General features: G+C 35.0%; 1 protein-coding gene across 5 annotated transcripts in view; it reads left to right on the plus strand.

Annotated features, from left to right (window-relative positions):
• LOC106093712 (carboxypeptidase D) overlaps positions 1-13,129 on the plus strand; it is a 101,516-nt gene that overhangs the window by 45,377 nt on the left and 43,010 nt on the right. For 4 of the 5 annotated variants that reach the window (XR_009398192.1, XM_059368146.1, XM_059368147.1 and 1 more), the window contains exons 2-4: positions 6,159-6,394; positions 9,725-10,204; positions 10,442-10,542. Coding sequence is in view for 4 of the 5 variants with exons in the window: in XM_059368146.1 (XP_059224129.1) it covers positions 6,159-6,394; positions 9,725-10,204; positions 10,442-10,542 (817 nt within the window). In the remaining variant the exon portion in view is untranslated. Of the gene's footprint in view, positions 1-6,158; positions 6,395-9,724; positions 10,205-10,441; positions 11,077-13,129 lie in introns of those variants that run through there. The other variant, XM_059368149.1, reaches the window with a different exon arrangement.

Raw genomic sequence — 13,129 nt, forward strand, 5'->3', positions numbered from 1 at the left:
TTCCACTTGTTAATGAGAATTTTGTTTTAAGTATAAATAAAGCCAAAACAAAAACAACAAAATATCTCTATAACATATCGATAGTGTTGATGGGAATCACATACTGTGTTATAAATCATTTATATCCAATATGAAATCAATTAGGTACAAGGTAATGAAAAGTAAATAACCACCTTCGAATTATTATTTTTTTTTTCAGAATTCCCATTGCAAAATTCTTCAAAAGCCTAAGAAAAAATCTATAATTTTCTCAATTGAGCACTTAAACACGATTTTTGTTGTTTTGTTTATTTTTTGTGGCTTTGTTTTACTAAATTCAAAACAAATTGGCTGTATCAACAAACTCGCAAGCATCTTGTCTATGGGAGATATTAAAAAGACAATGGTCTCATGAAGAAGTGCAGAGACTGTGTGTATTTTTTTTTTAATTGTAGTCACGATTTTTTTGTTCTTTGACTCTGCAACTTATCTCTTGACTAATTATTGGCTGGATTTGGCACAGATTAAAGAAAATCAATTGAGGTCATTTTGTTTAGCATAAATAAGCAATAATTTAAGTGTAAATAATAAATCATTCTTTGCAAATACATACATAAACATCAACAATGTTATTCATTTTGTATCAACAATGTTTATATAACACTGTGAAACAAAATTCAACTTTTTCGAAAATTACAAGAAAAACTAAACAGATTTCGTAATAAAGGGCAAAAATAGGCAATAATTGGAATTTGTATATAGTCGGACGGAGCCGACTATATAATACCCTACACCTACTCTACAACTTTAAGTTCGGACAATATATGAATATATATGTTTATGAGAGCTATATCTAAATCTGAACCGACTTTCAAACAGATCGTTTGACAATTGTTGTTACTACGGTCATATCAGTGCAAATCCGGCGATAAATATGTATGGGTGCTACATCCAAATTTGAACCGATTTGGATGAAATTTTGCAGATATGTTAAGATCAGTAACAAATATCAGTAATTAAGAACAGTAACAAAACATTCCGTGCCAAATTTCGTGCAGATCGGTTAAACATTTTAGCTTCTACATCACTTTATATGCAAATCGGGCGATATATATACATGAGAGCTATATCTTAATCTGAACCGATTTTGATAAAATTTTGCAGATATGTTAAGGTCAGTAACAAAACATTCCGTGCCAAATTTCGTGCAGATCGGTTGAAAGTTGTAACTTCTACGACCGTTTAAGTGAAAATCGGGCTGTACATATATATGGGAGCTATATGTAAATCTGAACCGGTTTTGATGAAATTTCGCAGATATGTTAAGATTAGTAAAAGAAACAATCCATGCCAAATTTTGTGCAGATCGGTTGAAAATTGTAGTTACTACGGCCATTTATGTGGAAATCGGGCGATAAATATATATGGGAGCTATATCTAAATCTGAACCGATTTTGATGAAATTTTGCAGATATGTTAAGATCGATAACAAAATAGTCCGTGCCAAATTTTGTGCAGATCGGTTAAAAATTGTAGCCTCTACGGCCATTTAAGTGCAAATCGGGCGATAGCTATATATGGGAGCTATATCTAAATCTGAACCGATTTTGATGAAATTTTGCAGATTTTTTAAGATCAGTAAAAAAACAATCCATGCCAAATTTTGTGCAGATCGATTAAAAATTTTAGCTTTTACGGCCATTTAAGTGCAAATCGGGCGATACATATATATGGGAGCTGTATCTTAATCTGAACCGATTTTGATGAAATTTTGCAAATATGTTAAAATCAGTGACAAAACAATTCGTCCCGAATTTTGTGCAGATCGTTTGAAAATTGTAGTTACTACGGCCATTTAAATGGAAATCGGGCGACAAATATATATGGAAGCTATATCTAAATCTGAAACGATTTTGATGAAATTTTGCAGATATACTAAGATTAGTTAAAAAACAATACCTGCCGAATTTTGTGCAGATCGTTTGAAAATTGTAGTTACTACGGCAATTTAAATGAAAATCGGGCGATATATATATGGGAGCTATATCTAAATCTGAACCGATTTTGATGAAATTTCGCAGATATGTTAAGATCAGTAAAAAAAATCCATCCCGAATTGTGTGCAGATCGGTTAAAAACTCTAGCTACTACGTCCATTTAAGTGCAAATCGGGCGATACATATATATGAGAGCTATATCTAAATCGGAACCGATTTTTACCAAAATCAATAGCGTTCGTCCTTGGGCCAAAAAAGTGTTATGTGTAAAATTTCGTGATGATTGGATAACAAATACGATCTGCACTTTGAAAACAAGAATACATAGACTTACGGACGAACGGACAGACAGACAGACGGACGGACATGGCTAAATCAAATCAGAAAGTGATTCTGAGTCAATCGGTTTACTTATCAATGGGTCTAACTCTTCTCCGTGCGTCCGGACGGACGGACTGACGGACAGACAGGCGGACAGACAGACGGACGGACAGACAGACGGACGGACAAACAGACGGACGGACTAGGCTAAATCGAATCAGAAAGTGATTCTTAGTCGATCGGTATACTTATCAATGGGTCTAGCTCTTCTCCTTCTTAGCGTTGCAAACAAATGCACAAACTTATAATACCCTCCCCCACAGTGGTGGTGTAGGGTATAATGAAATTATTTTATATATTGCATTTTTTTATAAATATTCGGCTTAGGACTACTCTAAATCCTTTAAATTTAGATATAAATTGCTGGCGCATAACACGAATACTTTTGTGGAACATCTTAACCCTCAAGTGACTCATTAACGGCACTTTTTGTTCACTTTTTGAGATTAATTGTTGAAACTTCTTTTTTGTGGAATTGTTGCTGATTGAAATATTCTACAAAACTGATCGTCATAAAATTTCACTATAGGTCGCTGTCAATGTCGGCAATCAATAAAAATTGGAAGGTTAGGTTAGGTTCAAGTGGCAGTCTCCCATCATTCTCACATAGACTTTTCGTTGATTGTGATACCACAGGCACAGAAGGTTCCTAGCGTTGAACCATACAGATCGTTTTCAAAAGCCCAATAACTAGCGAATGTTCACATCACTTATTTGAAAAATTAAAATTTGAAAAATTAAAATTTGAAAAATTCTTTAGAATTCGAAATGACTTTTTCTCCTTCACATTTTTGAATTTCAAACATTAGAAAGCAACCCTGGATTGCAAGCTCGAAAAGGAATCGTTTTGCGAAATCGTTTCTCAAAAATGTCCACTTTGATATTTTTTGCATTTTTCAAGTAAGGGGTTAGCCCATCAAAATTTTAAATTTTCGAAGCCACCAAAATTTTTGGGGCTAAGCACACGGAAGTGCCCCGATAACAAATACCGTGTAAATGTTGTTTTTTACGACCATCCGCTGCCACTACCTTTTGATAAAGTGAACCAAACCCACGAAAAATCAGACTAGTTCTGGCTTCAGTTTATTGAATGATCTATAAAAGTTTCATTGAATGACCTATTTTAAGTTTGCTATAAAAGTTTGCAGTTCAGTTTTAATTTAGGATGTTTTGTATTCCCTGGATATACAATAATTGGCTATCTGCGATTGCTTTCGAATACCGCCTTCTACCTCAGGGGTTCACCATCAGTTCCCACTCACAACGCATCCTTTATTGCATCAATGAACAGAAGGCTGGGCTGGGTTTGCTAATGGTGTAGACCCAAATCTTTCATCCTCAAGCCCTGCTTCTAATATTGCTTCTACTTCGAATCACTTCTAAAACACTGTGTCAAAACTTTGCCGCCACCGCCAAGCTTCCTGGCCATTTTGGCGTAAGAGGGAGGCTCCTTACCTTTTTCAGCGACCATCCTCCCCTTACGTGATGGCGTTCTTTTGGAATTCACAATCCTCCATGCGGTTCCTCCGACGCTGTTCCGACTTTGTCCACCTCCGTAGAATACTGTCCGGAGTCTGCATTAAGGGAGGGCTGTTCTGGTCTTCCAAGAATACTCGAAAGCGGGGAAGTTTTTTTTTCATCGGTTTCGCAGTTTTCTGCTCTTCCGCCGCCCTGATTCCCTTTCCAACTTTCGTAGAAGTGGTTGAAATGTTCTTTCTATCTCTACGAGCATTCTGCACTTTCACGCAATTGCGTTGCCGGTGCCTAATGCTTTCTTGGTCTTCTTGTGAGCTTAGCAAAGCCCTCATTCATTACTACAGTTTCTCAAAGAAATAAGAACCTAAAGTGAAACTTCTTCTGATTGCAAGTGCGGGACACACACACAGAATGTGTTCTATAGTCTCTCCTTCTTCGATGTCCTCACAGCTTCTGCAAAAGTCGTTGCTGGCAACCTTCAGTCTATCAGCATGTTTTCCTATAAGACAGTGACCTGTCATGAGGGACACAATGACTGAGACGTCTGTTCTAGCCAATGACCGCAAAGCAGTAGACATCTTCAAGTCTAGATTAGGCCACATAGTTTTGGAATGCTCACATCCCCCTTTTTATGAACATCTATCATTTGTTGTCCTTCGGGCCTGGCCCTCAAACTTAGTTTATACATCGCTGGAGGCATACCCACAGATTCCAGTTTCCCTGCAATGTGTAAGGTAGTTCCTAGTCTCGCAAGCTCGTCTGCTTTAGAATTCCCTGGGATATCTCTGTGGCCCGGCAACCAGAACAGGTGGATATTGAACTGTTCAATTATCGTGCTGAGGGAACTGCGACAGTGGAGGGCTATATTTGTGTTCAGAAATACGTTCTCCAGGGGTTTAATGCCTGCCTGAGAAGATATTTATGCCAACGACATTATATCATAGCCATTTCACCACTTTCTTAATTGCAAGGATTTCTGCTTGATGCACAGAGCAGTGGTCTGGTAAGCTCTTCGATATGACCAGTTCTAGATCTTTAGAGTACACCCCAAAGCCCACCTGGCCGTCTAGTTTGAAACCCTCCGTATAGAAGTCTATGTAACTTTTGCAACCATCGTTCTATCAGGAATAGGGGAACATATGTTATGTTATGTTCCACTATTCCTGGTTCTATCAGGAATAGTGGAACATAAATGTTTATCAAAAAACGGCACAGGTAGGGTGTAATCCACCCTGCCTGGAAAATCAGTTATTGTATGAAGGATAACACAGGCTCCGTAGCCGTTACATGACCAAAGAAAAAGCTTCTTTAGCCTCGCAGCAGTGGTCGCAGCATTTTGTCTCGCCACAATGACCAGAGGCATTAGATGTAGTATTAAATTCAGTGCATCAGATGGTGTCGTTCTCAGTGCGACTGTGATGCATTAACAAGCCATCCTTTGGATCCGATTGAGTATTGAACTGTAGGTGGACTTTTGAAGCGCCGTCCACCAGACTACAACACCATATAGCATTATAGGTTTTACAACTGCAGTATATACCCAATGCATGACTCGCGGTCTAAGCCTCTAAGCAAGAGTTGCCTTACATGCCCTTTCCAAAATGTTCGATTTGCAGTTCTATTTCCTGTCCAGCAAAACATCCAGTTATTTTGTTCTTTCTGTAAATATTGGGTTGCCCAAAAAGTAATTGCGGATTTTTCATATAGTCGGCGTTGACAAATTTTTTCACAACTTGTGTCAGCTGTTATCAGCTGTTACTTTTGCTTTAGAAAAAGTGTAAAAGGTATATTTGTTATAGTTCATTCTAAGTTTTATTAAAAATGCATTTACTTTCTTTTAAAAAATCCGCTATTACTTTTTGGGCAACCCTAGAACATTCTCTCCTCCCAAGGAGGCAGGTGCCACTGTAGGCAACTGTTAGCTCCCACTGAAAAGAACTACAATACTTCTGTCTTGCATGGATTTATACCTAGACCATTTCGCTGTAGCACGTAGAGCTTCCTGAAATGTATCTCTTAGAGTGCTGGGAACTTTCCTCTTACCACAATTGTCACATCATCAGCATACGCCATCATTTTTACACCTTTTTCTTCCAGAGATAATAATATATTGTTAATGGCTAAATTCCAAAGTAGAGGAGGCAGTACGCCTCCTTGAGGTGTTCCTCAAGAAACACATTGTAAAATTGAAGTTGTCCATCACTTGGTTTCAACTATTTCTTAATATTAAACAATAAGTTTACCCATAAATTTATTTTTTAATCCAATTTCCATTTTTGTTTTCCTTTACTAACCTGCTTTATATCAATTTTTTTCTGTTTTCAGGAAGGTAATTGTGAATCTTTGCCCCATTACATTGGCCGCACCAATGCGGCCGGTGTTGATTTAAATCGCGATTTTCCCGACCGTTTGGATTCACAGCAACAAATTCAGCAACGTTCGCTGACACGGCAACCGGAAACCGCGGCCATTATTGAATGGGTGTTGAGCAAACCGTTTGTATTGTCGGCAAATTTCCATGGTGGAGCTGTGGTGGCCAGTTATCCATATGATAATTCATTGTAAGTACCGAAAACATAGACATAAAATATAGCATAGATATAAAAATGTATAAAAAGAAATTTTTAAAACAAAATAAACCACAAGAAAATGTTGACAAAACAGTATTTTTATAAACAATTTTGTCAAAATTAAATTTTTATAGAAAATCTTACCAAAATTTTTGCTATGAAAATTTTGTAAAAATTTTTGTTATGAAAATTTTGTCAAAATTTTTGTTATGAAAATTTTGTCAAAATTTTTGTTATGAAAATTTTGTCAAAATTTTGTTATGGAAATTTTGTCAAAATTTTTTTCATGAAAATTTTGTCAAAATTTTTTTTATGAAAATTTTGTCAAAATTTTTTTCATGAAAATTTTGTCAAAAGTTTTGGTATGAAAATTTTGTCAAAATTTTTGTTAGAAAATTTTGTTATGAAATTTTGTCAAAATTTTTGTTAGAAAATTTTGTCAAAATTTTTGTTAGAAAATTTTGTCAAAATTTTTTTAGAAAATTTTTTTAGAAAATTTTGTCAAAATTTTTTTAGGAAATTTTGTCAAAATTTTTGTTAGAAAAATTTGTCAAAAATTTTTGTTAGAAAATTTTGTCAAAATTTTTGTTAGAAAAATTTGTCAAAAATTTTTGTTAGAAAATTTTGACAAACTATTTTTTATAGAATTTTTTTTTGTGAATTTTAAATTTTTTTATAAAATTTATTTAAAACATTTATTTTTTTTTTATGAAATTTTATAAAAAAATTTTAAAAACTTTATATTTAAAGAAAACTAGCTGGACACGCCCGCTCCGCTGCGTCTTCTCTCACTCTCTTATTTTGTCTGAGCCCTATACTGGCACGGTCAGGAAAGTCCTGTTTGGGGGTACTGGTACGGCCTTTCAGATATTTCGCCCCAATGTGGATATCATATTGGTGCTCTACTCCTAAATACCTTTTATTTGAGCCATATATTGCTATGGTCGGTAAATAAGTCCGGTATGGGGGTATATTTGGGGATGAGGTGGACCGCCATATATCAAATTCATTCTCTAGTCTCAAATTCCTTTAATTTGAGCCCCATACTATCATTATTGGTTTTTATTTTCATTTAGCGGTCTTGGGAGGTGGCTAAAGATACAAAATTTCTTTTTTTGTGTTATTTTTATACCCTCCACCATAAGATGGGGGGTATACTAATTTCGTCATTCTGTTTGTAACTACTCGAAATATTCGTCTGAGACCCCATAAAGTATATATATTCTTGATCGTCGCGACATTTTATGTCGATCTAGCCATGTCCGTCCGTCTGTCCGTCCGTCCGTCCGTCTGTCTGTCGAAAGCACGCTAACTTCCGAAGGAGTAAAGCTAGCCGCTTGAAATTTTGCACAAATACTTCTTATTAGTGTAGGTCGGTTGGTATTGTAAATGGGCCATATCGGTCCATGTTTTGATATAGCTGCCATATAAACCGATCTTGAGTCTTGACTTCTTGAGCCTCTAGAGTGCGCAATTCTTATCCGATTGGAATGAAATTTTGCACGACGTGTTTTGCTATGATGTCCAACAACTGTGCCAAGTATAGTTCAAATCGGTCCATAATCGGTCTATATGGCAGCTATATCCAAATCTGAACCGATCTAGGCCAAATTGACGAAGGATGTCGAAGAGCCTAACACAACTCACTGCCCTAAATTTCAGCAAAATCGGATAATAAATGTGGCTTTTAATGGCCCAAGACCCTAAATCGGCGGATCGGTCTATATGGGGGCTATATCAAGATATAGTCCGATATAGCCCATCGTCGAACTTAACCTGCTTATGGACAATGAAAATTTGTGCAAAGTTTTAGCTCAATATCTCTATTTTTAAAGACTGTCCGCCCCCGTTGAAGGGAGCGGGGGCGGACCCTGAAATAATATCAGCATCGTGCTAGAGTACGATTTTGTTCGGCCCTATAGTGTCAAGCATTTTGAAGGTGGCCATCAAGATATTCAGGGCAACAGGTCTCGTTTTGGTTATCTACATTCACAATCATATTTTAAAGCCACCATTTGGTTTACAACATTTTTAAAGATCCGAAGGTCCTCCTTTGTCTATCCCATTTTGAGGGTAAAAAGTGAACGAATTGCACTCTGACACATCCTTTCTCGGTCGTCCTACATGACCGTTTGGTGTTGTTTTTATTGGGAGGGGAGGGTCACTCCCCCCGACTTTAAGACTCAATCCTGACTTTAAGACTGAATCCTTATATTAACATTAGATTCGAACCTACTGACATAGACCTTTCTTTTAATTCACACATTAGCCCGCTCGAACTACACGTCCTTTTGAAGGGTATTAAGTGTGTGGGACGGTACCAGACTTCATCCCAAAAATGTATACCAGTTTCGTAGTCAATTCCAAAAGACCTTTCATTTGATACCCATTTTTTGACGTTGGACATCCATGCCCGTTTAAGGGGTTTTGGGGTTGGGGAGGCCCCGTAGACACCTTGGACCAAATTCTTATAACATATGTGTACTCAACTTCCAAACACCTTTCATTTGATACCCATATTGTCCCAATTGGTAAATATGTCCCGTTGAGAGGTTTTTAGAGAGTGGGGGCCACTTCAGACCCCAAGGAATACGTTTTTAAATAAGTTTTTTTTACTATACTTGTAAATATCTTTCATTTGATATCCATATTGTCCCAATTGCTAAATATGTCCTGCTGGGGATTTTGGGGGGTGTGGAGGCCCCTTAGGCACCAAGAAATAAATTTTTATGCCAGCTGTGTACTCTTCGTTTTTAAATACCTTTCATTTGATATCCATATTGTCCCTATTGTTGAATATGCCCTGCGGAGGATTTTGGGGATGGGGAGACCCCTCAAACACCAAAGAATACATTTTTGTGTCAGATTTTTACTCTACTTTTAAATACCTTTCATTTGATACCCGTATTGCCCAAAGCGGTGAAGGAGTCCTGTGGGGGTTCTTTTTTGGGGTTGGGGGACCCCTTGAATACTCTAGGCGAAATTCGTATACCAAGTTCGTACTTTACTCTTAAATACCTTTCATTTGATATCCATATTGTCCCAATCGGTAAGCATGGCCGTCCGGGTGGATTTTGGGATGGGGCGTCCCCCCAGATTATTTGACCCAAAAAGTGTATGCAAATTTCGTGTTGGGGTACCATAAGGTGGCATACAAAATTTCAATTTTATTTCTTCTTGGTCAAAACCCTTTTCGGTTGGACCTTTTTAATTGTACCGTTTAATACCACAATTTATTATAGTAAAATTTGTAAATAAATATTAAATAAATTCGTTATTTATGTCTTAAAAATGTTTTTATTCCCTTTTTTTCTCTCACAGAGCTCACCATGAATGCTGCGAGGACAGTTTGACCCCTGACGATCGTGTGTTTAAACTCATGGCCCACACCTATGCCGATAACCATGCCATAATGCGCAAGGGTGCCAATTGCAATGACACATTTACCGATGGCATTACCAATGGCGCTCATTGGTATGAACTAAATGGAGGCATGCAAGATTTCAACTATGCCTTTAGCAATTGTTTCGAGTTGACAATTGAGTTGTCATGTTGCAAATACCCTGCGGCAAAGACACTGCCTGCTGAGTGGCAGCGCAATAAGCGCAGCTTGTTGCAACTACTGAAACTGGCCCATATAGGAGTGAAAGGTGTGGTTAAAGATGTCAATGGTTATCCCATACATGATGCAACAATTGTGGTTTCCGGTTTGGAGGAGAAACCTATACGTACCACGCGACGAGGAGAATACTGGCGTCTGCTGACTCCAGGCATTTATAATATACAAGCTTTGGCTTTTGGGTAGGATTTCAATATTGTATTGTTTTTTGTTTTTTTGTTGTTTTTTATTCAAAAATATTTTCTTAACATATTTTCTGTCTGTGGCAAGTTTTTTTTTGTCTTTTTTCCTTTTTTGTTTGTTACATAAGATATTACATAAGATATTAATGTTATTGTTAATGTTATTAATGAAACTTGTTTCGGTCTCCTTTTTCGTGGGGGACTTTCCATTGTCTTTTTTTCTCGATCTCGTTCCAGTTACCAGGCCAGTGTAGCACAACAAGTCCATATAACCAATGACAAGAATGTGGCACAGCGTTTGGACTTTACCTTGTCGCCGATTGAGACCAACTATGATGGTATTAGCAGTTTTTATAGTCCATATTTTTTTAGGCATTAAAATGCTGAAAGCCAACCATTATGGTCGGTTTTGTATCACCAAAAATGGTTTAAGTCCCCACTTACATTTTAAATTTTTAAACACATTTTCTTTTTATTGTTGTTGTTTAGATTATCACCGACACATTTGCACTTGCTGCACTAACACAAGCACATGCACTCACACACACACACAGCCATATACAAACTTTATATGTCCGACATGCTCCTTCTCCTCCTCTCTGACATATAATGAATATAATGTTTAATCATAACCATCACTTTCAAACCCATCATCATTATCATCACCTTCTTTTTTTTATCGTTTATTAGACCCAATTTGAAAAAAAAACAACTTTCATTGTTATACAGTTCAGAAAAATGCTATAAACTCGGAACTCCATTTTTAATGCCACAAATGTTTTGTTTTTAAAGTGGGGGAGTAGTGATTTGTAAGATACTTAAAAAATGATGAAATTTTGTAATTTTTTGATTAGCGAAATTAGGAAAGAGCATAACTACAATAGTAGCCAAGATTTTTTGTTTAGTTTTAAAGCTAAACTGAATCCTAAACAAAACATTGAAAACTTTTTAAAAATGTATTTCAAAGAAAATTTCTACATGGAAATTTTTCTCAAAATTTAATTTCTATACAATTTTTTTCAAAATTTGATTTTTATAGAAAATTCTTAAAAATTTTATTTTTTTATAGAAATTTTTGCTTTTCTTCTTTTTTTCACAATTAAAACTCTATACAAAATTTTGTTAATTTCAAAAAGTTTTAAATTTTTTTCATTTTTTCAAGATGTTTCTCAATGGTTGTATTTTTGTTTTGAAAATGTTGCACAAGTTTTTTTATTTTAAAAGGTATTTGAAGTAAAAAGTTGAACTTAGGAGAATTAGTTATTGGTTTGCAAGTTGTTGATTTTTGTCGCAAATTGTTGATTTTCAGCACAAGTCGTTGATTTTTATCGAAAGTTATCGATTTTTTTATCGAAAGTTATCAATTTTTTACTGAAAATTATCTGGTTTTATCTATAGTTATTGATTTTTATCGATAGCTATTGATTTTTATGGAGTTATAATTTCTATCGAGAAGTCTAGTTGAGATTTTTATCGAAAGTTATCGATTACCATATAATGTCGACTAGAACTATCTAGATAACAAAAATTTAGATAGCACTTAGTTGCCGAATTTATCGAAAGTTATCGATTCTTATGAAAATTTATAGTAACCAACTCCCCCCAGTAGCCGAAAGTTATCTATTTGTATAAAAAATGATCGATTTGAATCGAAAATTATGTATTTTTTATCGAAAATTATCGATTTTTATATCTAAAATTATGAGTTTTTATCGAATGTTATCGATTTTTTGTCGAAAGTAATCAATATTATATTTTTTATCGATAGTTTTTAATTTTTATCCATAGCTATGGGTTTTTTATGGAGTTATAAATTCTATCGAGTAGTCTAGTAGTCGAAAATTATAGATTTTTATCGAAAGTTATCGATTACCATATAATGTTGACAAGAGTTATCCAGATAACGAAAATTTAGATAGCTATTAGTTGTCAAATTTATCGAAAGTTAGCTATGGTAAGATATAGTAACCAACTTCCCCCGGTAGCCGCGTTGGTACCATGTATGGATTACCATTGCATGGCAATCCCACCAGGGACGTGGTTTGTCGCCACTGTGAAATTACAATGAACTAAATTGGTTTAGTGAGTCTGTTTTAAGAAAATGAACTACAACCCAACCTGTCGATTTTTAATGAGTTGTCAATTTTTATGGATTTTTATTGAAAGTTATGGATTTTTATTGAAAGTTATGGATTTTTATCGATAGTTATTGATATTTATGTTAAAAAAAATGGACTACAACTCTACTCTCACCTATCGATTTATATAGAGTTATAGATTTTTGTCAAAAGTTATCGAATTTTATAGATAGTTATTGATTTTTATCGATAGTTATTGATTTTTTATCGATAGTTATTGCTTTTTATATATAGGTATTGATTTTTATAAATAGGTATTGATTTTTATCGATAGTTATTGATTTTTATATATAGGTATTGATTTTTATCGATAGTTATTGATTTTTTATGCAGTTATAAATTTTATCGAGTAGACGAGTTGTCAAAAGTTACCGATTTTTATCGAAAGTTATCGATTTTTATTGAAAGTTATCGATTATGATATAATATTGTCTAGAGTTATCCAGATAACGAAGATGTAGATAGCTATTAAATGTTCTATATAACTAAGGTCAGATGCTAGTTACTAGTCTACAATAACTAGCTATTAAGAGGTTTATAAAGACCAATTCAGAGGCTCTTAACTGGTCTACAGTTTACCGATAACACCCGCTAATTAAGGTTTTGCTATTGTACAACAAACTAACAAAGTAAACAAGAAATTTAACGATAGGGAATTTGCTCAATATAGTGTTTTTATTAAAATTTTATCAATAATTTTATAATATATGAGAAAATTTGTCAAAATTTAATTTTTGTGGACAGTTTAATGCTCATTTAATGTTTATGATAATATATCATACTATCC

Source organism: Stomoxys calcitrans, chromosome 4 (assembly GCF_963082655.1).
Source record: "Stomoxys calcitrans chromosome 4, idStoCalc2.1, whole genome shotgun sequence".
NCBI classification, from domain to species: domain Eukaryota; kingdom Metazoa; phylum Arthropoda; class Insecta; order Diptera; family Muscidae; genus Stomoxys; species Stomoxys calcitrans.